Source organism: Prionailurus viverrinus, chromosome B3 (assembly GCF_022837055.1).
Source record: "Prionailurus viverrinus isolate Anna chromosome B3, UM_Priviv_1.0, whole genome shotgun sequence".
In the NCBI taxonomy this organism is placed as follows: Eukaryota; Metazoa; Chordata; class Mammalia; order Carnivora; family Felidae; genus Prionailurus; species Prionailurus viverrinus.
This window is the reverse complement of record NC_062566.1, coordinates 26,602,844-26,627,772: the sequence shown is the minus strand read 5'-3', so window position 1 is coordinate 26,627,772 and position 24,929 is coordinate 26,602,844. Positions and strand designations below refer to the sequence as shown.

Here is a 24,929-nt window from a genome sequence, read left to right as displayed (position 1 = left end):
AAACAGCTAGCGGACGTCCGCGGAAGGATTCCTTCGAATGGACTACAACTACCAGAAGGCAGAGAAGTAGACTACAACTCCCAGAAGGCGGCGCGAGCACGTAGACAGCCGGGTGCTCTCGTGAGACTACCTGCTAAGCGGAAACGGCGGGAGTGGCGGCTGAGGTCTCGCGATATTTGGGGCTGCCCGAGATGCGCCTGGTGCTGGAGAGGAATCTCAGGGTACTTGGAGGTTGTGTCCTCTCGGCCGGGTGGTAGGGAGGTTCGAGGAGCTTCGCTTGATTGTGTATCTGCGACTGTTTGTGTGTGCCCTTACTGTCCCTGCGCGCGTGCGTGTGAGTGTGAAGGATGTGGGTCTGCAGGTGTGTGTGTGTGACCTCAGTTTCCTATCTATGCCGGTGAAGCTCTGCTCGCCACTGTGGATTAGCTGCTGTGTCTGCGTAGGGACTGTTGAACCTTTGGGACTGAATTTACCTATCTGCCCGTGGGGCCGGAGCATTAGGGACTTCTTTCTGGCTGGAGTCCGGAGTGGGGGATTTGTATCTGTGCGTTCCCACCCCTGCTTTTTGCTGCACTGCGATTGTTTAGTGCCGTTGAACTAAATGCATTTAGTGCCCTATCGGTTCCCCTTATTTTATTTTATTTTATTTTTTATTTTTAGTGTTTATTTATTAGTTTTGAGAGAGAGGGAGACAATGCGAGTGGGTTAGGGGCAGAGAGAGAGGGAGACACAGAATCCGAAGCAGGCCCCAGGCTCCGAGCTGTCAGCACAGAGCCCGTTGGGGGGCTTGAACTCAACGAGCTGTGAAATCATGACCTCACGAGATGTGAAATCATGTCCCGAGCTGAACTTGGGTGCTCAACCGACTGAACCACCCAGGCGCCTCTCAGTTCCCTTTATTTTAAAAGTTAGTAAAATAGAAAATGCAGAGCCTTGGCATGTTGGAATTATATCCCCTAGATCCTCCTAAAATTGCTGAATGGTATTTAAAAATTAGAGTGAGGCTAAATTTTGCCAGAAGAAAACTTCCTACTGTCTTTAGAAGTGTTTAGAAGCCTGTACCAGAGGATAAGTAGGAGACATTCCTAAGTAGGGGAAGTGGTGAATGTCTGGGGAGCAGGGTTTTTCCCCACACATCTCTTGTAGTGGCTGTAACCACCTTGCTCCTAGCGTGTGTGTGTGTGAATATGTTACATATGGTTTAATGTAATACAAATATATATAAAATATGTACAATGTAGCATATATGTATATATCCCCAACACGTGAGCTTCAGGAGTGCCTAAATGGGATTTCAGAAGCTGCGGAGTCAAGCATCCCTGCCTCTAGTGAGCGAGAAGAGCAGTCTTAGCAGAATGCCAGCCCCTTGAGCTCTCTCTTGAGTTCCTTGCCTTACGTTGGAGCCAGGGATTTAAAGTGCCCTGTGGCCTTTTAATGTCTTTGGGTTTGGGAGCAGGGTGACATTTGGGGGAGCTAGAAGTTGTTCATTATTATGGGGGCAAAGAGTAGAGTGTGTTGACTGGTGGGGGAGAAGGCCAGAGCAGAAGCCAGCAGTGAGGGCATCCTGGCTCCCTTTCCCCCAACCCCCCATGTTTGGTTCTGCTTTGTCCTAGGCTCCAGCCCCTCACTGTTCCTGTGTTGAGCAGGGTTCTTACTCTCTGGCCCTTTTTTTAGCTCTGGTTCTGTGTGGCTCCACACATGCCCCTATTGTGACTGGCAGGTATTCCTGAAACCTTTACTTTGCCCTAATTACACTCAACAGAGGAGGCTTACACATCACAAGCTTGCCACAAGCTGAGGCTCTTTATTCTGGCCCTGTCTTTCTAAAGGGTAGGTAGAGAACCTGCCATTTTTCTGGCTGTGGCTTACCTGCATGACTGATGTCCTGGGAGCTTGAGGCTCAGTAATCATAGGCTTCAGCCCTACAACCTCTCTGCCTGCCAACTCTTCCTGCTGCTCAACAGTTCCTATGAGTCCAGCAAAGCTCAGAAGAATCAAGCGCTGTCAACAGCTACCTTGGCTGTGTAAATAGGTGGTTCCAACAGGAACTAACTAGAGTAATGGGACTACTGGTTTGGGATTTGATCTTTTTTGAGCGTAAACATAAAGAACTGCCAGCTATCACCCTTCACATAACTGTTGGGTTGAACCAATTTGACCTTGCCTTCTAACGGTTAAATTATCCACTTTCTATTCCTCAAGGACACCTGCCCCCCCCCCCCCCCAACCTGCAACACGCACACACTTTTCTAGAAAGGTAGGTAGCTTTGGCCCTTAGCAAAACTTGCTCAGCAGGCTAAGTAGTAAATCTCGGGCTATACCACCTAACTGTGAGGAAGTAGTTGAAGTCGCCAACATGCATTTGTGCCCTAAGTTTAGTTGATTACTTTCAGTAACATGTTCCTTGGGAATGATCATCAGCTTGATGTAGAGGAGGTTAAGGGTCTGCCAAAACAAAGTTCAGTCTCTGGTTTGGCACCAGTTGGCTGGGGCGGGACAGTGTCAGGGTTTGAGATCTGGAAGGTAGGTTTCCCTGGAGAGTCAAGAAATGTGTTTCCATCACCTACTGAGGATGCTAATCAGCGTGCTGATTAGACCTGGGAAGGAGCTTGCCGATAAGCCCTCTAGACCTTGCCAGTTGCTAACAGGGCTCCCCAAGCCCTGGAGTAGACTCAGTTCTGCTCTGGGCAAGCATGGCCCTGGCTGAGGCCCTGATGTAGAGCAGAGATTGAAATTACTGGCAAATGGAACTTTGGAGGAGTCTTGCTCTAGGGAACTGGCCTGTGCTTAACCTCCTGCTGATTAACCCCTGGGTCTGGGCCTCTGGGAGACCTTTCCAGTAGGAGTGGGATAATAGACCCAAATATGATCCTCAGCTCATGTGGGTGTGTGCTTGAGTCTCGAAGGCAAATACTGGGCAAAGAGACCCTAGGGAGCCAAGGGGTCGGTGGAGTGAAGAGGAAGACCCTTTGGGTGTGCAGTCACTCAGGTAGCCACTGCGTGACTCACAGATGCTTCTCCTTGGAGTTGGCCTTGGTGTCCCCTCTTGCTGCTGATTCTGCCCATTTTGAGTGCATCTGCCAGGACTCTGCTACAGAGAGTCCTCGCTGCTGTCTTTTATACATTGACTCAAGTTTCAGCTGGAAGGAGATCACCTGGTCCTACCTCCATATTTTTCAGATGAACAGACAGGTCCACAGAGGGAAGTACCCAGAACTGAGCTCACACACCAGCTCGGGAGCCCAACCATGGACAGGGCTTAGGGCTCCTGCTTCATCAGCCAGACTTCTGTGCCCCACCTTGCTTTAGAAGGTGCAGTTTGTTATTCATCCAGCAGGTGCCTGGTGGTTGACAATTAGACCTGGTCACAGTGCAGGGAGCTTGCTGGTGGCAGCAGTGGTGGTGGAGAAGTATAGAGGAAGAGGCAAGGAAACAGATGAACAAATTGAATCACTGATCACCAGAAAGGTGCCTCCCAGAATAGGGCCCATCTCAGATGATTGCAGGTATGACACCTGTCTTCTCAGCTCACTTCCCTGAAGGCAGTGGCATGTTTTCCACAATTCCTTTGCCCGGTGCTAGATTTCACTGTCCCTCAGTGATTGTCCTGATGGAGCGGGTACGTTTTGCTGGCCCAGCTTGTAGAGTATAGGTTTTGGTGTGTCCATCAGTCATATTATCGTGGGCACTGGTTTCTGGCAACATCTGAGGGCCAGAGGAAGAGACTAAGCACCTGGTCTCATGGGGGTGGCCAACATCCCTTTTATGCTTGTTTCTTCCTGGACTTGGATTTGTAGGGTTTGAGATACCGGGACAGTGACAGAGAGGCCAATCTCTCAACTGCCAGGAGCACCCAAGTCCCCTTGTTGCCTAGGGTTTTACCACCTCTCAGGCATCCCTGCACCTGTCCCATCCTGCTACTCCCTTCAGTCAGCCCAGCCTCCTCCAATCTCCGCGTCCTGGGCCCCCTCCACAGTCGGCGCCAGCACTGTTTTTCTAAAATGAAAACTCACCCTGGCCCTCACTGCCCTTGACCTAATTGCAACCTTACCTCCTGCTACCCCCAACCTCCCATCGCACTTCAGCCTCATTACTAAGCTTCTCCTTGTTCCCCAAACCTGCCGCCTTCCTTAGGCCTCTTCACCTTTGTGAGATGGTTCCTTCTTGCAAAGTTATTTTCTTCTGTCTCTGGAAAACGTACTCGTCCTTCAGGACTCAACCTGAATGTCATTTTTTTGGTCTCTGACTTTCTCAGACAGTTACTCCTGGACAGGCACTCCCCGGTATAGATGTTCTTCACAGCACTGGGCTGTGTTACATGGTGACTGACTTGTGTCTGGTGAGGGTATCTGACCTCATTAACTTGTGTTTTCCCAGCAGCCGGGACTGCTGACCCCTCTGCAACCCCAGCATCTGGCGCTAGGTACTCTGTACATTTTGGTTGAATATATGAATGAAGTGGGTACCCCTTGTTCTGCTTTTAGATTTTAAATCCTGATAGAGCCCTCTGGAGGCCAGTCCTGGCAGTTTCCCAGGATTCGAAGCTATTAGACCCCACATGGAATCAAGTGCGTCATGTCCAGCAGATGCTGCACCCTTGGCGAAGAGACAGTTTCGTGTCCTCGTGGGTGTCACTGGGAGCGTTGCAGCCCTGAAGTTGCCTCTTCTGGTGTCTAGGCTTTTGGACATTCCTGGCGTGAGTATCCTTATTAGACGGGCATGGCAGCCTCTGGCCTGGGAGAGCTGCTGCTCCTGGAGCCAGCCCATTTTATGCAGTGCTTGGGGTTTTTGTTAATGGTGTTTGTGGAAGCCCTCTGTGTGCATTGGTGTGTAGGGGGTCCCTGAGACAGTCCAGTATAACCCGGAGCTAGATTAGCAGGTGTGGACAGAGCGTGAGGGGAGGAATGCTTTGCTAGTGGAGGGTTTGTGTTCCCATATGTTGACCCTGGTTCCCTGAGGTTCTGGCGGGGGAGGAGGCTGGCTGCAGAAATGTAGCACATTCATCGGGTCCCCTTGCTGCATTGGACTCCCCACCCCTGCTTCCACTCCGTCTCGAACACTGCAGCTCTGTTCTCCCTCTTTGTTAGACACCATGGCTGTCCTGTCAGTCCAAATGCACTGGAGCCTTAGGGGTACCCCATTGCCTGTGGCTCTGGTTTTAAACTGTTCCTTCATGTGTTCAGAGATGCCTAGGGGCCACCACAGTGTACTGGGGAGGGGTACCTCAATTTTGATTAGTTTTATGTTTATATATATATTGGGCTTCTGGGGCAGATTCTTCTGTGGGGAAAGTTCAAGGCTTTAGACCGTGTGAAAGCCAGCAGGTAATAACCTCATTTCCTTGTCTAGTATCTAAGGTCCTACATTTGTCTGTTGAACGCCCACTGCCTATACTCCACCCTGATGGCCTTTGCTTTGGCCTGGCCCTGCCAGGCTGTGCTGCCCTCCTGCTCCTCTGCCTCTCTAAATTCTGCACAAATACTTCACAAGAAAGCCTTCTTGGCCTGCCTCAACCCATGTGGCTTTGGTCTGTTCCTTTTCAGACTCATTTGATGAGGGGTGCCTGGATGGCCAGTTGATAGAGCACACAACTCTTGATCTCCAGGTTGTGAGTTCAAGCCCCAGGTTGGGCATAGAATTACTTAAAAATACATAAAATACTGGGGATACCTGGGTGGCTCGGTTAAGCATCCGACTCTTGGTCTTGGCTCAGGTCATGATTTCATGGTTCGTGAGTTCGAGCCCTGTGTTGGGCTCTATGCTGACAGTGTGGAGCCTGCTTGAGATTCTGTCTCTTCCTCTCTCTGCCCCTTCCTGGGTTGCATGTTCTCTCTCCCTCTCAAAACAAACAAACAAACAAACAAACAAACAAACTCATTTGATGCATTAAAGAAAAACCAGGGTGACTCCATCTGTTAAACATCTATCCAACTCTTGGTCTCAGCTCAGGTCTTGATCTCAGGGTTGTGAGTTCAAGCCCCACATTGGGCTCCATGCTAGCCGTGAATGCCTACTTAAAAAAACAAACCATGGAGCGCCTGGGTCACTCAGTCAGTTAAGGGTTCGACTTTGGCTTGGCTCATGAGCCCTGCGTCGGGCTCTGTGCTGACAGCTCGGAGCCTGGAGCCTGCTTCAGATTCTGTGTCTCCCTCTCTCTCTGCCCCTCCTCCACTCATGCTCTGTTTCTCTCTCTCTCAAGAATAAATAAGCATTAAAAAAAAAATTTTTTTTTTTTAAAAACCCAAAGATGGGCAGTAGTTAGAGTGGTAAAAACAGATTTTGTTCAGAAAGGGGCGCCTGGGTGGCGCAGTCGGTTGAGCGTCCGACTTCAGCCAGGTCACGATCTCGCGGTCTGTGAGTTCGAGCCCCGCATTGGGCTCTGGGCTGATGGCTCAGAGCCTGGAGCCTGTTTCCGATTCTGTGTCTCCCTCTCTCTCTGCCCCTCCCCCGTTCATGCTCTGTCTCTCTCTGTCCCCAAAATAAATAAACGTTGGAAAAAAAAAATTAAAAAAAAAAAAAAGATTTTGTTCAGAAAACCTATCACAATACGGGAAAAGAGGCCTCAGCATAGAACTAGGTTTTGATTACAAATACAAGGAAGAGTGGGGATTTATAGGCAAGGAGCCAGGTGGAGGGCAGTGGATGGGAAATTACTAAGAGGAAACATCAGGAATAAGGAGGGTTCTGGCTACACTGCCCTGACAGGATTCTTGGTGCAGGCAAGCCAGGGTGATGAATCACCGGTGGGGGGGGGAGGGGTTGTTGAGGGATGAAGAGCCTGATGAGCTGTCCAGGCTGGTTAGACATTGAGGGTGGGGAATTCTGGCTAAACCCACTTAATGGGAATCTTGCTCTTAAGGACCAGGCCCCAAGATGGCCCTAGTCAAAAAAGGGACACTTAGGATCCTGACTAGAGTTTGACCATATCCTGACCAAGATATGGGATCATTGGTTGCCTTTGATATTGTTCATGTTGTTGCCCATTGCTTTTGTGTGTACACTGCTGGGGCCCAGGCTGTGCTTTTTCCTTGTATCTGCCCCATAGCTTAACGTGTGACACAGGTGCATGTACCCAGTGTGTCCAGCAGGGGGCAGTGCTCACCTGCAGATGACCATGTCAGCACGGAAGGCAGGGGTGAGAAATCTTTCATTTTTTTTCTTCTTACTTTCCACAAACTTCTACCCAGAAAGTCACCCCCTCACTCCACCCCTCATGCGGAACAAGCAGTGAAAGGCAGCCAGGGATGCCAGCCAGGTCAGAAGGGGGAAGAGAGGTGAGTCTCATGGGTGCTCTGAGGCCAGGTGCTGGTACTGCCCAGAGCACCACCTGTGGCCTCCCCCACCCAGACACATGCCCAGCACCTTTGGTACAGCTGACTAGCTACACCCGGAATGGGGGGGAGGCCTGGGGCCTGGAAAGGGTTGTTGCAGCGGTGACAGCCTCTGCCCCCTCCGGAGGGAGGGAGCCATACAGTTCCCTTTTCCCATAGCCCCAGAGCAAGTGAATTTCCGGACTGGGGGTGAGTGGGGGCAGGGCGTCCTATCCCAGGAAACAGATGGGCAGCCTCAGAGCGGAGGGAAATGGCAACTCCACAGCTTCCTGTCATCCCACACAGCCAGCATTTACAGGGGTGTGAGGAAAGGGTTGCCTGAAGTGGGGAGGCTCTCCAGCCCACCCCAGGCGTTCTGGCCTGGCCCACTGTGGGGACAAGCCTTGTGTGGAGCAGGAACTTTGCTTTCCCTCTCTGGCTGGAGTTGAAGCTGAAAGTCAGGCAGCAAGAAGGGCACTGACCTAGGAGAGAGGACTCCATGACTTGGCCTCTTGGAGCCTGCCTTTCTCATTTATGTTTTTTTTTTTTTTTAACATTTATTCCTTTTTGAGAGACAGAGTGTGAGTGAGGGAGGGGCAGAGAGAGAGGGAGACGCAGAATCCAAAGCAGGCTCCAGGCTCTGAGCTGTCAGCATAGAGCCCGACGTGCAGCTCGAACTCATGGACCTCGAGGTCATGACCTGAGCTGAAGTTGGACGCTTAATTGAGCCACCCAGCTGGCCCCTGCCTTTCTCATTTAAAATAAAGCTGATTGGGGTACCTGGGTGGCTCAGTCGGTTAAGTGCCCAGCTTCAGCTGAGGTCATGATCTCGTGGTTCATGAGTTCGAGCCCCACATCGGGCTCTGTGCTGACCGCTTAGAGTCTGGAGCCTGCTTCGGATTCTGTGTCTGCCTCTCTGCCCCTTCCCCGCTCGCATTCTCTCTCTCTCTCTCAAAAATAAACAAATATTAAATTAAAATAAAGCTGATTAGTGGGGCACCTGGGTGGCTCAGTTGGTTAAGGGTTACGCATCTGACTCTTTTGTAAAAAAATTTTTTTTTCAACGTCTATTTATTTTTGGGACAGAGAGAGACAGAACATGAACGGGGGAGGGGCAGAGAGAGAGGGAGACACAGAGTCGGAAACAGGCTCCAGGCTCTGAGCCATCAGCCCAGAGCCCGACCTGGGGCTCGAACTCACGGACCGCGAGATCGTGACCTGGCTGAAGTCGGACGCTTAACCGACTGCGCCACCCAGGCGCCCAACGCATCTGACTCTTAAACATCTGACTCTTGATTTCAGCTCAGTTCATGATCTCGAAGTTCATGGGTTTGAGCTCCACACTGTGCAGAACCTGCCTGGGATTCTTTCTCTCCCTCTCTCTCTGCCCCTCCCCTGCTGGTGCTTGCTCTCTCTCTCAAAAAATAAACTTTAAATAAAAAATAAAGCTGATTACTGCCACCCATCCCCTCAGGCTTTTGTAAAGGCTTCAAGAAGGGATAGAAATAAAAGTTTCTCATCTTGTGCCAATAACTGGGTGCAGCTCCTGGCACATGGACGCACTTACCAGTGTGTGTTTCCTCTCCTTCACCCTTTTCTTTCCCCTTGCTGTCATGTCCTTTGGGCCAGGCACGTGGTGGGGTTGTTGGGTTGGTGAGAGACAGCCCATGTGGGAAGAGCCGTGGGAGCCACAGTCCATCTGCTCCTGTGGAGGGGCCTGCCACCTTTTCACCTCTTCCTGCAGATAGAACAGCTCTCCAGAGAGCCTGGGTTTGCTTGGTGGAGTCCTTGTGAGGTTTTGGTAACCAAAGGGGGATCCTTGCTTGCCTCGTGTTGGCCTCAATGCAGTGGCTTTCCCCCTCGTCCTACCCCCCGCACTCCCCTTACTCCCTGATGGTACTGATCTCCCCTTTGCCGTCTTTCTGGGTCACCCCCAGGAGCAGTCTTTGTCACTTGGAAAGGTCCTCCTCAGCCCTTTGCCTACATCGTGAATTCATATGCTTGGGTCTTTTCTGAGCTCCCTGGGCATCGCTAGAGTTTGACCAGCAAACAAGCAGCTGAAGTGTGGGGTGCAGGGAGCTGAGTGAGTCTGCAGACATGGCTCATAACTATAGGTATACTTAATTTAATTGTGCTTTGTACATAACTGAGTTTTCTTACAAATTGAAAATTTGTGCCAACCCTGCATCGAGCAAGTCTACTGGTGCCATTTTTCCAACAGCATTTGCTCACTTTATGTCACATTTTGGTAATTCTTATAATATTTCAAACTTTTCCATTATTTGTTATGGTGATCTGTGATCAGTGATTACAACTTGCTGAAGGTTCAGATGAGTTAGCCTTTTTTAGCAATAAGATGCTTTTTAAAAATTTACTTTTGAGAGAGAGAGAGAGACTGGGGGAGGGGCAGAGAGAGGGAGACAGAGAATCCAAAGCAGGTTCCAGGCTCAGCTGTCAGCACAGGGCCTGATGCGGGGCTCAAACTCACGAGCTGTGAGATGATGACCTGAGCCGAAGTTGGACACTTAACTGACCAAGCCACCCAGGTGCCCCAGCAATAGGATACTTTTAATTAAGGTATTGTTAGAAGTGGGTGAGAGAGAATAAAGCACTTTGAGCTACTCCATACCGTTTATAGAGATTTATTCAGGGTAACTTACTGATGAATGGGAGGGCAGGCAGGTTGGGCAGATGATGACCGAGGCGCTCTGCAGCTATTCTCTGCAAAGTCTGGACCTTAATCCACAGCTTCTATAGAGTGCAGGTCATTGTGGTGAGGTCAGAGTAGTTTTCTAATGTGGTGCCCTCTGTGTGCAGATCTTCTGTGGTGGTTTTCTAAAGTGATGCCCTCTGGGGCACCTGGGTGGCCCAGTGGGTTAAGCGTCCAACTTTTGGTTTTGGCTTAGGTCATGGTCTTGTGGCTCGTGGGTTCAAGCTCTGCATCGGGCTATGTGCTGACAGTGCAGAGCCGCTTGGGATTCTCTTTTTCTCCCTCTGTCTCTGCCCCTCCCTGCCTCTCTCTCTCTAAATAAACTAAAAAAAAAAAGCTTTAAAGTGATGCCCTCTATGTGCCTGTCATATGTATGTTACCTCAAGTGGCTCCCTCTGTCCAAACAAACCTTCCTGCATTCTGGTCAGGGCATACATACATGCATCTGCGGGGAGGTCATTGCACAGGATGAACAAGATGGAGAGTCCAATATGGAGTCGGTGTTGTCAGCACTCCTACAGCACAATCCTGCAGATATGCACGTTGCTTTTTCAGACATAATGCTCTTACACATGTAAGAGACTACAGTGTAAACCTGACTTTTATATGTCCTGGGGAACCGAAGAAAGTTTTACTGTGATATTTGCTTTATTGCAGAGGTCTGGAACCAGACCCACCATATCCCAAGGTATGCCTCTACTCCTGATTCACCAGTGTGCCCAGGCATGGCTAGAGCCAGACCAGGGAGATTGTGAGGGGGTGCTGGAGAGGGGTGGATTTGGCCTCATGACCCACATACCAGCATTCAGGAAGAATGGTCCTTGCAAAGAAGCCTTGGAGCCTTTATATGATCGGGGAAGTTGGATAGTGGGGGTCAGCTGTACCTCAAGAGAGGCAGCTGAGCAAAAGGATTCTGGGCAACTTAGGTCTTCATATGTCCCTATTTTTCTCAGCCCTGCAATGAAGGGGTGGGGGGGGAGTACTAAAATGATCTGTCTCCAAGGCCTCTTCTGGCACTAGTGGTGGAAGGTTCTAGATGTGAGGGCAGAAAGGAATAGGACCTGAAGGCAGCCTGGGAGAAGGTCCTGGGATTCAGGAGCTTCAGGGCGCTTTTGCAGTTCCATAATTGTCATGTTAATTGGGCTGCAGTTCTGTCTGAGCACCCTTCTCACTTGGGAGAAGACAGACACCTCTTTAGCTTTTGCCAGGGCAGAAGTCAGCAGGGCTGGAGCCGGAAGGGGATTTCTAAATTTTTTTTTTTTTTAGTATTTTTTTAAGTTTATTTATTTTGAAAGGCCACATGCAAGCAGGGAAAGGGCAGAGAGAGAGAGGGAGAGAGAGAATCCCAAGCAGGCTCCACACCATCAGTGCAGGGCCCAACACGCCGCTCGAACTCACGAACCATGAGATCATGACCTGAGAGAGTCAGCCACTCAATTGACTGAGCCACCAGACACCTCTGGCAGGGGATTTCTAAAGGTGGAGAGAGTCTGCCATTTGGGGAGTTGGCAGGCCTTGGGCTTAGAGAAGGTTACGTTTCTAGAATGCCTGTCAGGACATTCAGGGCTGTCAAGGGTGAGGGGAAGAAGTTCCCGCTCACGTGCAGGGTGAAGTGAATTCTGCTTCTCTGGAGGACCATTTGACAGTGTCTGGAGAGGTCAAAAGAGTTCATAGCTCTTGATTCACCTGTAGGATTGAATCCTATAGTGTGCCAAAATTCACCATATGTAGGAGGATGTTCATTGTAGCATTGTTTATAATTGTAAAACAAAAATAAAAGTGGAAACAAAGCATCCAAGGAGAGAGAGAGCTTTGGTGCAGCCTCACAGTGGATGACAGGCGCCCTTCAGAACAATGCCTGGATCTCTGTGTTGATGTGGGACTGTCCTCAAGATAGAAATGAAATGAGTTTGGTACAGGAGTTAGCAAACCATGGGCCACAGGCCAAATCTGGACTCATTACCTGCTTTTGTATGGTTTGTGAGCCAGGAATGGTTTTTATATTTTCCAGTGGTTAAAAAAATTTTTAAAGAATATTTTGAGAGCACAAAATTACGTGAAATTCAAATTTCTGTGTCCATAACGTTTTATTGGAACACAGCCACACATTTGTTTAAGTATTGCCCGTGACTGCAGTCTTGCTACTACAGAGTTGAGTAGTTGTGACAAAACCGAAAATAGTATCTGGCCCTTTATAGAAAAAAGTTTGCTGACCGCTGGCGTATTGTCTGGTTCCTTTTATATGTTCCCATATCTGAGTTACTGCCTACAGATTTTCCTCTGGAGGTAGTTACCTTTGTGCAGAAAAGGGGGCAGGAAAGGAGACTCACATTTGGTATCATTGTGTTCAATCTTAATTTTCTAACCTCTGTGTATATTTTTAAAGTCAGTGGGACTCTTAGTGGGAATATTATGGAACATTCTTTGTAACTGTATGCTTTTTTTTTCTTTTTTCTTTAAATGCTTGCTGAGCAAAGGAAGCAGGAGAAACAGGACCTGGTTTGAGGTTTTCCTTTCTTTCTGGGCAGGGCCCACCTGCCTGCTCTGTGGTAGTGTTGTGGAAAGGGGTGTGTTCAATAGCAGTGGTCTGAGGCGCTTATCTGGGCTTCTGCTGGTTTGGCCAGCCCCTTCCGTCCTTGGCCCGCTCCTCCAGGGAGTCAGCTCTGCAGTCTGCCTCTCAAGTTCTGTTCTTGAGAATTTTCTGTAGTTGGGGAAGGGCACAGAGGGATTGGCAGCCTGGTCTCACTTGAATGGCAGGAAGGGCTGGTGAGACCAGAACACCAGCTCCCCCAGGAGGCCCACAGGGAGGCCCAGGAGAGAATGGCTCCCCGCCCCTGCCCCCAGAGCCTGGTGGGAAAGGGCAAGGGCCACAAGAGGGCTGGGACAGCATAGTGAGCTGGATGGGCCCCTGAAGGCCATGTGGTTTAAATGGCTCATGGCTCAGAAGGGGAAACTGAGGCCAGAGAGGAAGGGGATTCGCCCAAGACCACCTCCCCCCACCTGGCCCCCATGTATATAGTAGACTCAGTAAATGTTTGACAAGTCAAGGCATCATTATGAGCTGGAACATTATAAGTTGGGACACCCACTCAGCCAACCGGAACACTCTAGGGTATTTGTTAATGAGGCCGCCACTGCCACAGCTCCCCACCCTATGTGCTAACTGCTCTGGGCACCAAGGGTCCTTTTTCCTAGAGTATACCCTCCCACCCCTGCCCCCATGCTCAGGTTTGGGTCAGCTTTTTGGCTGCTCTCCAGGCCCTGGGCACTGCCAGTGTCAACACCGGTCAGCTCAGTGTCAGAGTCTCAGCTGTGTGTGTCAGCCCAGAGGCCTGAGCCACCAAATCTTGCAGGTTAAATCATGGCAGGTGCTTCCACTTTAGAATCCTTACAGCCTCCTGTGGAGCCATCATCACACGCCCTACTAGAAACACCTGCTCTTTTGGGGCCACTCAGCTGGGGGTTCCCACTGGGTCTCTCCTTTACTTCTATATGCCAGAGCTGTGCTATCTAATACAGTAACCACTAGCCACATTCAAATTTAAATTTAAATTATTAAAATTAAATAAAACCAAAACTTCAGTTCCTCAGTCACTCTAGCCACACCTCAAATGTTCAGTAGCCACATGTGGCCAGAGACTGCCATAGGGGACAGCACAGGTATGACATGTTTCTATCGCTGCAGAGTTCTATTGAATAATCCTGCAGCGTGGTCATTCCCAACTGGGGCAGTTTGGCCTCCCAGGGGACATTGGACTATGTTCAGAAACATCTTTGGTTGTCTGAACTTGGGGAGGGGGTGCTGCTGGCTCCTGGTTATAGGTAGAGGCCAGAGATGGGATTGGAGGGGAAAAGTCAGGCCATGGGATTTGTCTCAACCTATGGCCGTGACAGTGCTGCTTCCCAAGATCCTTTGGTAGTCTGCCCCAGAGGCAGCTGGGCCAGACTGGGGGCCTAAAAGTCAAAGTGGAGGTTTCATCCCAAAATCTGTTTCCATTTCCCCTCTCTGACTCTCCAGGAACCCCAGATGGGATTGCTAACGTACCTTCAGCAGAGAAAAGGAAACTAGACTTGCCAACTGGTTTCAGGAAGGAACCTCTGTAAATGCCAGGCAAAATGCAGACAGCTTATATAATAAAGTCTGGCCAAACCTCAATCGCATCACACAAAGAAGTTCAGGTTTTAAATATTAGATATAAAAACTCTTGGCAGGGGTCTCACTAGGGGACCAAGCACAGAGCTGCCTTTCAGGAACTCTCTAATGTGGGGGAGATTGTTTTCATCCCAGCCCTACTTCTACCAGGACCCAGGGAGGGTGTAAGAGAAAAGAGGGTTCCTGCCCCTCCAGGGCTCCTTGGCATTTGCTAGGAGAAAGGTCAGGGTGAATGAGTGAATAGTCTGAGTTATTTAGTATTTCAGAAGGTAACCCAACATGTCCCTTTTTTTTTTTTTTTTTTTCCTTTTAAAGTGTGTGCAAACCCAGGACCTAGCCTTTGGCTCCTAGGACATTTGGCAGAGTAAATGAAAATGAAAGAACAAAGCCCATGGGGTTGATGAATCAGATCAAGTGACATCCTTCTAAAACCAGAAAAACTGGCCTGGGCCTGCTGGACAGCCTGGGGGTCAGGGTCACTGCCAAGGAGAGGTAGCTGCTTCAGTGGGGTCAGGGGACGGGCAAGGAGAAGGTTGGCTCATCACATTCTCTTCATTTGAGGTAAAGACATTGACCCCGGGACGCTCCCTAACAATGACTATGTAACCTGGGAGGGTAGCCAGAGAAGGAATTGATTTAGAGATTGGGGGAGGAGCTCAGAGGAATAATTCATGCTGGGGCCCAGAGTGGGAGGCTTACCTGGCCCCCTGGTCAGAACTCCCTAGGGGCCAGGGAAGGCAGGGCTCAAACCATGAGTGGGGATGTAGGCGTAGCTGAGAGGGAGGAGGGAGCCCCAGAACAGGGCCATTACCAAATTGGGAACGTTTCTGAAGGCTGGCCTTTGGCACAGTCCTCACTTGAGAACTGGCAGGCAGTTTGGGAGTTAGGGAAAGTAGGGGAACTAGATCTTCAGGAAGCTGCTTTCTGTATTTCAGGATAGAGGATGAACTGGAATATTCCTTTTTTTTTTTTTTTAACATTTTTTTAAGTTTATTTATTTATTTTGAGAGAGAGGGGAGGGGAGGGGCAGAGAGAGAATCCCAAGCAGGCTCTGTACTGTCACAGTGCAGAGTCTGATGTGGGGCTTGAGCCCACAAACCACGAGATCATGACCTGAGCCGAAATCAAGCATTGGTTACTTAACCGAATAAGCCACCCAGTTGCCCCAGAAAGGATCCGTTTTTGATTCTTTCCCATCATCTCTCACCCCTACCTTGTGGACCTTGTGGAAGAACTTTTCTCTTGACCTTATGTTCAGGATTTGGATTCATGTCTCAGCGGGGCTCCTGATGGTGGTGCTAAGAGGACTGAGATCTTAGGAACTCTCTGTGGGCCTCCTCTGGAAAGTGGGATTTACCAGGGAAGCGTGACGGACCAGAAAAGTAGCTGTGCACTTATAGGCTGGGGTTTGTGGTTTAGCAGCAACAGGGGTGAGAAGAACTCTTTCGAGTTTGCTGATTGCAAACTCCGTATATGTCAGCAGGAGGATGTTGCTTCCAGAAGAGCTGATGTGGGCTCAGGCTCTGTAGGCAGACACTCAGTGGGTGCCAGAGACTTTTACTCCAGGTCGCCTGAGCCTCACCAAACACCGGGCAGGCAGAAGAGCTGTCTCCCACCTCTGAGTTCTTCAGTTCTGGGAAGTTTCCTTTAATTTCTCTCATAATTTTCTCACCTCCATTTTTCTGTTCTTTCTGGAACTCAGATTTTGGACCTCTTGAATTGATCCTCTGACTTTCTCATCTATTTTTCTAACATTACCCATCTTTTTTTATCTTTTCTATTCAGCTTTCTGGAAGATTTCTTCTAAACTTATATTGAGTTTTTTATTTTCCTGTTTATAATTTTAATTTCCAAGGCTTTTTTTTGTTGTTGTTCCCTGAATGTTCATAAAAAAACATTAGCATCTGATCTCATCTGATCTCATCTGATCTTCCAGAGTGTTGACATGTCTTAACTGCTGGTTTCTGGGTTCTTTTTCTGTTTGTTTGTTTTCATTTTCATTTTTTAATTTTTTGGTCCTCTTTTCATTCTTGGTTTATATCATTAAAAAAATCCCTTTACTTTTATTTCGTTGGGCTTTTGGGAGGGAGCAAAGTTGAATCCACATTATTTAACTGAAAGTTTATTCTTTTATTTAACATTTATGTATCCTTTTTTAAGATTTTATTTTTTATTTTTTAATTAAAAAATGTTTATTTACTTATTTTGAGAGAGAAAGAGAGAATCCTAAGTAGTCTCCACACTGTCAGTGCAGAGCCTGATGTGGGGCTCAATCTCGTGAACCATGAGATCATGACCTGAGCCAAAATCAAGAGTCAGATGCTTAACTGACTGAAGCACCCAGGAGCCCCTATTCTTTTTTTTAATTTTTAAAAATGTTTTATTTATTTATTTTGAGAGAGAGCACGAGTAGGGAGGGGCAGAGGGAGAGACAGAATCCCAAGCAGGCTCTGTGCTGTCAGTGCAGAACCCGACATGGGGCCCGAACTCCAGAACTGGGAGATCATGACCTGAGCTGAATCAAATTGGCATGCTTTACCAACTGAGCCAGCCAGGCACCCCAATATATTCTTTTGTTTTAAATGTGTCTTTTTTGGGGAGCCTGGGTGGCACAGTCAGTTAAGCGTCTGACTTCAGCCATGTCATGATCTCGCGGTCCATGAGTTTGAGCCCCGCGTCAGGCTCTGGGCTGATGGCTCAGAGCCTGGAGCCTGTTTCCGATTCTGTGTCTCCCTCTCTCTCTGCCCCTCCCCCGTTCATGCTCTGTCTCTCTCTGTCCCAAAAATAAATAAACGTTGAAAAAAAATTAAAAAGAAAAAATAAATGTGAATGTGTCTTTTTTGATGTGATTGATGAATTTTAAAACTCCAATATGAGAGTCTGAATTTTGATCAGAGAACTCAGCTCATTATATATTACTATTCTATTAGGGCTAAACTTCTGCCATCTTATTTAATGCTTTCTACTTGTCACGTGCCCTCTGCTTCTTGTTTTCTCTTTCCTCTCCTTTATCATATAGATTGAGCTTTCTTCTGCTGGTTTGAAAGTTGCCTATTCTTCTTCTGGTTACCTCTGACTTACCATTCCCATAACTTACCTTGTCACTGTCTTGTGTCTTGAGAGTCTCAGCACCATTCTGCCTCCCTCTGCTCTCCCTATCTGCGCTGGGCCCATGGGCTGAGCTCTGTGGACAGATGGCAGCCCTGTTCATCTGCCATTTTTTTTTTTTTTTTTAAGTAGGCTTCATGCCCAGTGTGGAGCCCAGTGTGGGGCTTGAACTCACAACCCCGAGATCAAGACCCGAGCTGAGGTCAAGGGTCAGATGCTTAACTGACCAGCCACCCAGGTGCCCCACTGCCATCTTGTTCAGAGCTGTCCTAGAAAGGGCTCCAGTGCTCAGTGGGAGTTTGGTTTAAATGACCTTTAAAAAGGTCACCGAGGTTTTGTGCAGGTTCTGGGGATGCTAGGTTCTAAGGGGAGTGAGAGAGAATGGACACGCCTGAGAGCTCTCCAGCAGAGCTAGGAGCGGCAGACCTTCTGAAGTTGTGCACTCTGTCTCTCTGAGACTTCTGCCTGCTGCCGGCTTTGCTCTTACATGCTATGCAGAATGCTGTCGCTTGGTAGGCAGGAAGCATGAGGGGGGCCTCAGTGACACGGTAGGGAGGGTTGGGGGACCGGAGTTGGCACGGGCACGTCCCATTCCGAGAGTCGGCCGTTACACGATACCTGCAGTACCACCATTATCAAGTAGGAATGTGGGCTGGGCCGTGCCAGAGCTTTTAGTTTTCAAGAGAAGCCAGGAAATTGGATTTTCTATGTGAAATCTCCCGATTTGTATATATTGGCTCAAAAATGTTTATAACCTCATGCAGGCCAAATAGCATGTCTGTAGGCTGGATCTGGCCTGCATGCCATACGTGATTCCTGTTCTAGTCAGCTGATGATCCTACCCTTGTCACCCTTGACTCTTCTCTCTCCTGGATAAATGTCCCCCAGAGATATCTCCTTCGCCTCCCAGCCGCTTCTGAGCCCCTTTACTGTGCCGTCTTAGTTTAACATCTCATTTTACAAATGATGGCAACTGGTCTAGCGCTGTCCACACTACGTGTGCTGTTTCTCACAACCGTTTGTTCTGAGCACCTTAGCCACCACCCCCCCTTGTTTGCTTTATTAATTAGTTGTGAATGAGTAGTGTGGAGGTGAACTTCATTTTTGCCCCATGAGTGAAGGGCACACTTCCAGGTTTGGTTTTCCTGGAGTCTGTCTGCAACCAGCGCCCACGAGGCCTGGTTCCTAGAAGTAGAGAAGGGACCGACCGCCTATTTTGTTTCTCTCTGGGGCTTGGATGCAGCCACTGCAAGCCAGGCCCCAGCTCCCTGGTACCTTGGCCTGCAGAGGGCAGGGTTGCGGTGTGGATTAGAGCTCAGGACCTGTGAGCCTCTTTGAAGTGGCCCCTCCTGCCTTCTGCGGCCTTCTTGCCCTGCATTCCTTCCCGGCTGCCTCTGTCTTTCTGCCTGAGTGGCAGGAGCCTGCAGCTTTATATGCACTGGGCAGTTGGTGACTCATTCCTCGGCAGCCCCTCAAATAGGGAAGTGAAACAGCCACATCTGGTGGGGCCTGACCTTTGGGTGACAGCGGAAGTAGCTATGCAAACATGGGGCTCCCTGCCGAGGAGGGAGAAGTCTCCACAGCCAGGCCCTGAAGAAAGCACTTGCCTGGCCTGGCCCCGTGTGGCATCCAGGCCTGTGGCTCTGGTAACAGTTTTCTTTCCCTCTCTCTCCCCGCCTCTATTTTTTTTCTTGGTGACAGCTGGAAGTAGCAGTGGTCACCACCGAGAGAGCCAAACATTTCTACAGCCCCCAGGACATTCCTGTCACTCTCTACAGCGACGCTGATGAATGGGAGGTCAGTGTTGGGGGCCCCAGGGCTGAGTTCCATCGTGTTTCCACCAACGGGACAGGAGTGTCCTCCTTGCAGTTCATAGTCCTGGTGGCCAGAGCAGACAGGCTGGGCTCAAGTCAGTGGTCAGGGCCCTCTGGGCAGAGGCGATGAGGAAAACATCTGTCTAGCTTCTGGCCTGCGGGAGGCCTGAAGTCTCCTCCCACCCCAGGCAGAGCTCAGCTTTGGCCCTGTGCCTGAGGTGGAGTGTCCTTGTACTTATCTGGGCTGATGAAACCACAGAGGAGCTCTGTTTCCCACCACCCTTGTCCACGTGGCTCCCAGTGTCAGGCCTGTCGAGAGCGCCTCACTTCCCACGGCCACTGGGCTCTGCTTCTCCTCTCCCGCAGAGGGGCGGGCACCGGCCGATTCACCAGACGTCGAGTGTGGGCCTCACAGGGGTGCCCTGCCAGGCATTTTTAAACATTCTCAGCCTAGAACATTTCTGGCTGGCCTGTCTTCTCCACCCCACCCCCTCCATTCTCACCGCCCCAGAGCCCTTCCACTGGCTTGGACAACCCAAGCATCCGCCTCAAGCAGACAGGCCAGGAGTTCCCTGCCAGATGTCAGTTCTCTTGAAAACCAAACCATAAAGGGAATAGCTTGGAGAGACAAGGGGCGTTTGTTTCCTCAGGCCTGGTTTCTCTCAGGCGGTTGGCTCCACAGCCGGTGCTCACCAGCTTAGCTATGAGAGGAACAGCGGTGGACTCGGGCCGGGGTGCTCAGGTGGTCTTCCTCGGTTTCTGACTTAGTGCACCTGGCCTGCGTTGCCCCCCCACGGCTTCCTCCCTCCATGCTGAGAGAGTAGCTAGCTCAGTGACCCCATTTCCTTCCCTCTGCCAGATGTGGAAGTGCCGATCCGACCCCGTTCTCCACATTGACCTGCGGAGGTGGGCAGATCTCATGCTGGTGGCTCCTCTTGATGCCAACACCCTGGGGAAGGTGGCCAGTGGTATATGTGACAACTTGCTTGTGAGTGATTCTGCTTTCTTCCTCCCTGGGCCTCACTCCCAGTTTGCTGAGCTGCAGGACTGCCTTTGTATGGGATTCTTGCCTTGGAATTCTTTATGGTGGGCTGGTTTGCCCCCTGGACCCCCTGCCCTCCACCTGGTCTCTGTGTTCCGGCAAGTGGGCACATGGATGGACTCAGCTTGTATGTATTCTCTGAGGGCATCCACCTCTCACCTGCCCCTTGACGCTTTGTCCTTCGTTCACGGGCTACCCTCCACATGCTCGTCCGTTGGTCTCCCTGCCTGGCTCCATTGCCTGTCCCCCTTAGCTCTGCCTTCTCCCCAGGATCTGGACATCCACATGTGCAATCTGATAAGAGTGTTTACTTCCTCATGGATCTCTTGTGCACACTTATCTCTCCTGTAGCATTGGCCGCAGAAATGTGGTTTTCCTGTATGTTCTGGAAAACTTAGAGAGGAAGAGAGGAGCAAGGGTGAGAGGTGCCAGCCGGTGGATGGTGGAGGAGAGGAACAGAAGTCCAGCTACACAAAGTGGGGATTGTCTTAGGCCTAAGGGACCTCCAGGGAACTGTTGTCCTTAAAGGCCTTGTTTATGTGATCATCCTGGGAGGAGCTAGGTGTGTGATCTCTCTCCCCTCCTCCCTCTCCATTGTTACCCACTTCCCTTGTGCACTGAGCTTTCCCCTATCATGAGCCGGCCCCGTGCTGAGGGACCCACAGGACACTTGGAGCTCTCAGTCTGGAAGGAGAGGGTTTTTGGTTACCCGTACAGGTGAGAAGGGAATGTACTCTGGTGTGTGGTACAGCCTTAAATGACCCCAGTCGGTCCTTTGACAGTGGAGTCACCACTTTGCACAGTTCTAGGCATATAGTAAGTGTTCAGTGAATACTGTATGTACGAGGTAATTATTCTACTTTGGCAAAGAGCAAAGAGTTTTTCAGAGTTTAATGTGATAAGCTGGGCCAAAGTTTTTGGTGGTCAGACAGGAACTTAGTCTCCTTGTATGCTTGTTGATGGGTGCATAAGGCACTTCTCGAAGAATCTGCTAGTGACTGAAGCATCATTTGAATAAGAGCACAGGATGACCAGAAGAAGAGCAACACACAGATTGTGTGGCAAGGAGCAGGGGTAGGGGAGTAGAGAGAGGGGCGAGCCTAGGGGGCAGTGTTATCAGGAAGGCTTCCCAGTGGGGCTGGTGCATGGCTGACCGGGCAGTAGGAGCAGGTGAGGCTCTTGGCCACTTTCATCTCAGTGGGTCTGGGCTGTGTGTGACCTCTGGGCTTCCCACTGGCTGGCCAGCACTAGCTGGTGGGATGAAACACACTGGCCTCTGGGAGTCATGCCCTGGGCTGGGCTGGCTCTCCGAGGGCTCCTTTCTTCCTCTCCAAAGTGCTGCTTCCTTTGTTTTTTTTTCATCAGAGCTGACCCTACTCCCTGAAGTCTTGGGGGTTCCCTCCTCCCGAGTTGGCTGAGCAATATAATACGTTCCCCCAGGAATTTTTTTTTTTTTTTTTTTTTTTTTGCCTCAAAAGGTTTCACTTGAACACACAAATATTTCAGGCAATTAGAAATCTCATAAAGTTTAAATTGTCATCATCCTTGCTCTGTGGCTCTGTCCTCACTCAGAAGATATTTTGTCCTTTTATCCCTGAAAAGATCACCCTGCTGCCCCCTTCCTTCAGACCTTGTCCCTTTTCCAGGACCCAGAACTTGTGGGGCCCTTAGAGCAGCATGCTACCTGTGACCTGTGACCTGTGCACCAGGCCTCTAGGCCCTTGGCCTGGGTGCTGTGCATCTCCATTTGCCTTCTCACCTGCATGGGCCCCGGCCCCTTCTGTGTGCTAAATAGCCCAGCAGAGGGGCACCTAGCTGGCTCAGTCTGCAGAGCATGCAACTTTCGATCTTAGGGTCGAGTTTGAGCCCCACGTTGGGTGTAGGGATTACTTAAAAAAATTTTTTTTTTTTTTTAAATATCTAAGCAGATCTAGAAACAGGAGGTGACTTCCCTGGGTCACCAGTCAACTGGGAGCTAGCCTCCTGATCAGAATCTAGGCCTTCTCTCCACCCAGGTGGGTTCTCAGGGGCAGAGCCTGAGGTACTGAACACAGCACTGGCCAAACAGATGTGACTGTAGGAACCGACACCTCCTTTCATCCCTCCTGCTGCCAGAAGGTTTAGAGGAGCTGTGGTTTGTCCAGGAAGCACTGAGCTTCGAGATGAGGTGGGAAAGCTAGAGAGGCATGAGACACGGACATACTGGTTTCTTCTCTGTTGGTGTGCTTTGCTTTGAAGACACTCAGAAACCCCAGCCCAGCCCCCACTGTACTTGACACTCAGGGGGCTCTTCTAGGTATGTTCGTGACTTTTGCAGAAGCCGCAGGTGGCACGGGGCCAAGAGGAAGTGTGACTGAAACTGTCCACTCAGCCCAGTTGCCAAATTGGGAGGACTTGGTGGGAAACAGACGCTGGTGTCTGGGACTACACAGGCAGCCAGATCCTGAGGCTGTGTGCTGTCCCACTTCCTTCCTATCCCCAGGAGGGGGCAGGGGCACTGAGAGGGGTAGGCATCAGCTCTGGCCTGTTCACGGCATTGTCTTCTGGACTCCCCCATCTTTTACCAGATGGGTTGCGCTTCGGGGAAGGGCTGTGTTGACCACTGTCTCCCCAAGGGGCCCACAGCTGGAAAGGAGGTGCTGGAGCAGTGAGGGCCCAGGGGAGCACGCTCCTGCGGGCCCCAAGGCTTATTTCTCTCCCAGGCAGCGCCTGGTCCAGGGAGCCTGTGCCTGTAGTAATCACAGGAGCTACTGTTTCTGGAGCCCGTACTTGAGGCCAGGCCCTGTGTGAAGAGCCTTAAGCATGTTCACCTTCTGTGCTCACAACCATCCAGTGAGCTTTTGCAGAGAGGAAGCTAAGACTCCTGAGGTTAAATTATTCATCCAGGTTCTCACGGCTAGCAGTAATCGTACATAGCACAGCCAAGATTTGAACCAAGGTCTGTGTGATTCTGCAACTCACTGAGCCGGTGGGTCCCTCTCACAGCTGCTCTGGCATGCACGTGGCGGGATGGCCTCGGCGGAGGATCACACTGGGTGGCGTGCAAAACTTCATGCCCCGGATCATTGTCTCCGTGGGACTGTGGGGAGTGCAGCTTCCCCATCTGGGAAACAGGACAGCACCTTCTTTGCAGGGTTGCGGTGAGGGTGCATGGGATAATACATATGAGAGAGTTTTTGTCACGTGGCAGGTGTTCTCATTGCCCAACTCTAGTCAGCCTCGAAGTAGAGCCTGTGTTGGGGTAGGTGAGCTGCACCTGATGAGTGGTCTGAGCCTTCGCTTTGGGAGGTAACTGTGAAGCTTGACTTCTGCTCACCTGGCTGCTTTCTGTCTGTGGCATGTGTCCCACAGTGGAGAAGCCTTGTGGTTTGGCTCAGAGGCACCTTTCTGCATAGGAGTGGAGGTCTGCGTGGGGGTGGCTGGGCCATTGCGAGTGTTGGAGGACCTCCTGTGTGTCAGGCCCTGTGCCAGCACCTGTGGAGAGGGGGAGAGGGTGAGTAGATTCGAGGTAGGGGGATACAGACAAGTGTCACCCGGTCATCCCAAGCTGGCTGCGACCCAGAGGATGGTGGGTAGGATTTGGGAGTCCAGAGCAGCAGGCACCCACCTGCCCCACTCCGGCCCTTCTTCACAGACCTGTGTCATCCGGGCCTGGGACTGCCGAAAGCCCCTGCTCTTCTGCCCGGCGATGAACACCGTCATGTGGGAGCATCCCGTCACCGCGCAGCAGGTGGGCCTGCTCAAGGCCTTCGGCTATGTGGAGATTCCTTGTGTGGCCAAGAAGTTGGTGTGTGGAGATGAAGGTGGGCATCTGGCCAGGCTCACAGCCCAGGGTCGCAGAAGGGCTCAGCTCTGGGGTCACACCCCAGTGTGTTGTGATCTTGGGTAAAACCATTCTGTGAGCTCAGCTTTCTCATCTGGGAAATGGAAGTCCTAGTTCCTCTCAGAGTTGGTAAGATTAAACAAGGTAGTGTTTGTAAAGGGCCTGCATTGTCCCTGGCACGCAGCCCATATACAGTCATGATGCTCCCGTAACTGTTACTGGGTCCTGTCCTGGGGGTATCTTGGAAGGGATTTGATGGGTCTGGCTCATGTAGAGGTGGCTCTGGCCTTCAAGGCTTTGGGCTTTGGGTGGAACTCTCGGGGGGGGGCATTGAACAGGGTGGGTGGGGGATGGGCCCTGCCTTGGTCTGCAGGCCACAGCAGAACTTTGCTCTCTAGGTCTAGGGGCCATGGCTGAGGTGGGCACCATTGTGGACAAGGTGAAAGAAGTCCTCTTCTGTCGTGACGGCTCTCAGCAGAGCTGAACCTGGGATTTCTGTTGTTTGTATCCTTCTGCACCCTGCGTGTTTTCAGGCCAAGTCTATGAAGAAGATGGACATCGGCAAAATACGGTGAAGACTTCTGGGTTTACTGAGTAGGGGTGTAGCCTGGGCCTGCTCCAGAGCCTCCCCAGGGGCCTCACTTGCCTCAGATTAAATTAGACCAAAGGCCCAGATCTCAACTTCTTTCCAACTAAGAGATGGCTGCATTCTGGGCCCCTCCCCACCTTCTCCTGGGATAGGCATAGCAAGCTGCTGCTGTGTGGCCCTGTGCTCTGGGAAGGGGACTGAGGGAGGACTGAGAAACCTTGATTCTGCATCGTGCAGGGGAGCCACTTCAGCTCCTTGGTGGGGTGCCCAGCTGCCATGCAGAGAGTCAGGGAAGCCTGTAAGTTGGCAAGATGCCAAGTTTCTCCACAGACCATGCTGTGAGATCGGGGGTACTGGGGAATAAAGAAGAGTGACTTTTA

At 50.6% G+C, this 24,929-nt stretch overlaps 1 protein-coding gene across 8 annotated transcripts; it reads left to right on the top strand.

Moving 5' to 3' along the window:
• Window positions 1-146: 146 nt before the first annotated feature.
• Window positions 147-24,929, top strand: PPCDC (phosphopantothenoylcysteine decarboxylase). 8 transcript variants are annotated; one of them, XM_047864104.1, is made up of 6 exons: window positions 147-221; window positions 4,485-4,696; window positions 18,983-19,078; window positions 19,955-20,083; window positions 23,772-23,940; window positions 24,359-24,929. In XM_047864104.1, the coding sequence occupies exons 2-6, from the start codon at window positions 4,559-4,561 to the stop codon at window positions 24,442-24,444; spliced, it is 618 nt and encodes a 205-aa protein (XP_047720060.1). In that variant the 5' UTR covers window positions 147-221; window positions 4,485-4,558; the 3' UTR covers window positions 24,445-24,929. The 8 variants fall into 8 exon arrangements, with proteins under 8 accessions (XP_047720060.1, XP_047720063.1, XP_047720066.1 ...); XM_047864105.1 differs by having other exon boundaries at window positions 148-231; XM_047864107.1 differs by lacking the exon at window positions 19,955-20,083.

Excerpts from the sequence above, each read along its gene's own strand:
- PPCDC (XM_047864104.1), top strand. The coding sequence starts at position 4,559 with ATGGAATCAAGTGCGTCATGTCCAGCAGATGCTGCACCCTTGGCGAAG. Across the intron at positions 19,079-19,954 it reads GCGACGCTGATGAATGGGAG|ATGTGGAAGTGCCGATCCGA; the intron begins GTCAGTGTTGGG and ends TCCCTCTGCCAG. Across the intron at positions 23,941-24,358 it reads GTTGGTGTGTGGAGATGAAG|GTCTAGGGGCCATGGCTGAG; the intron begins GTGGGCATCTGG and ends TTTGCTCTCTAG.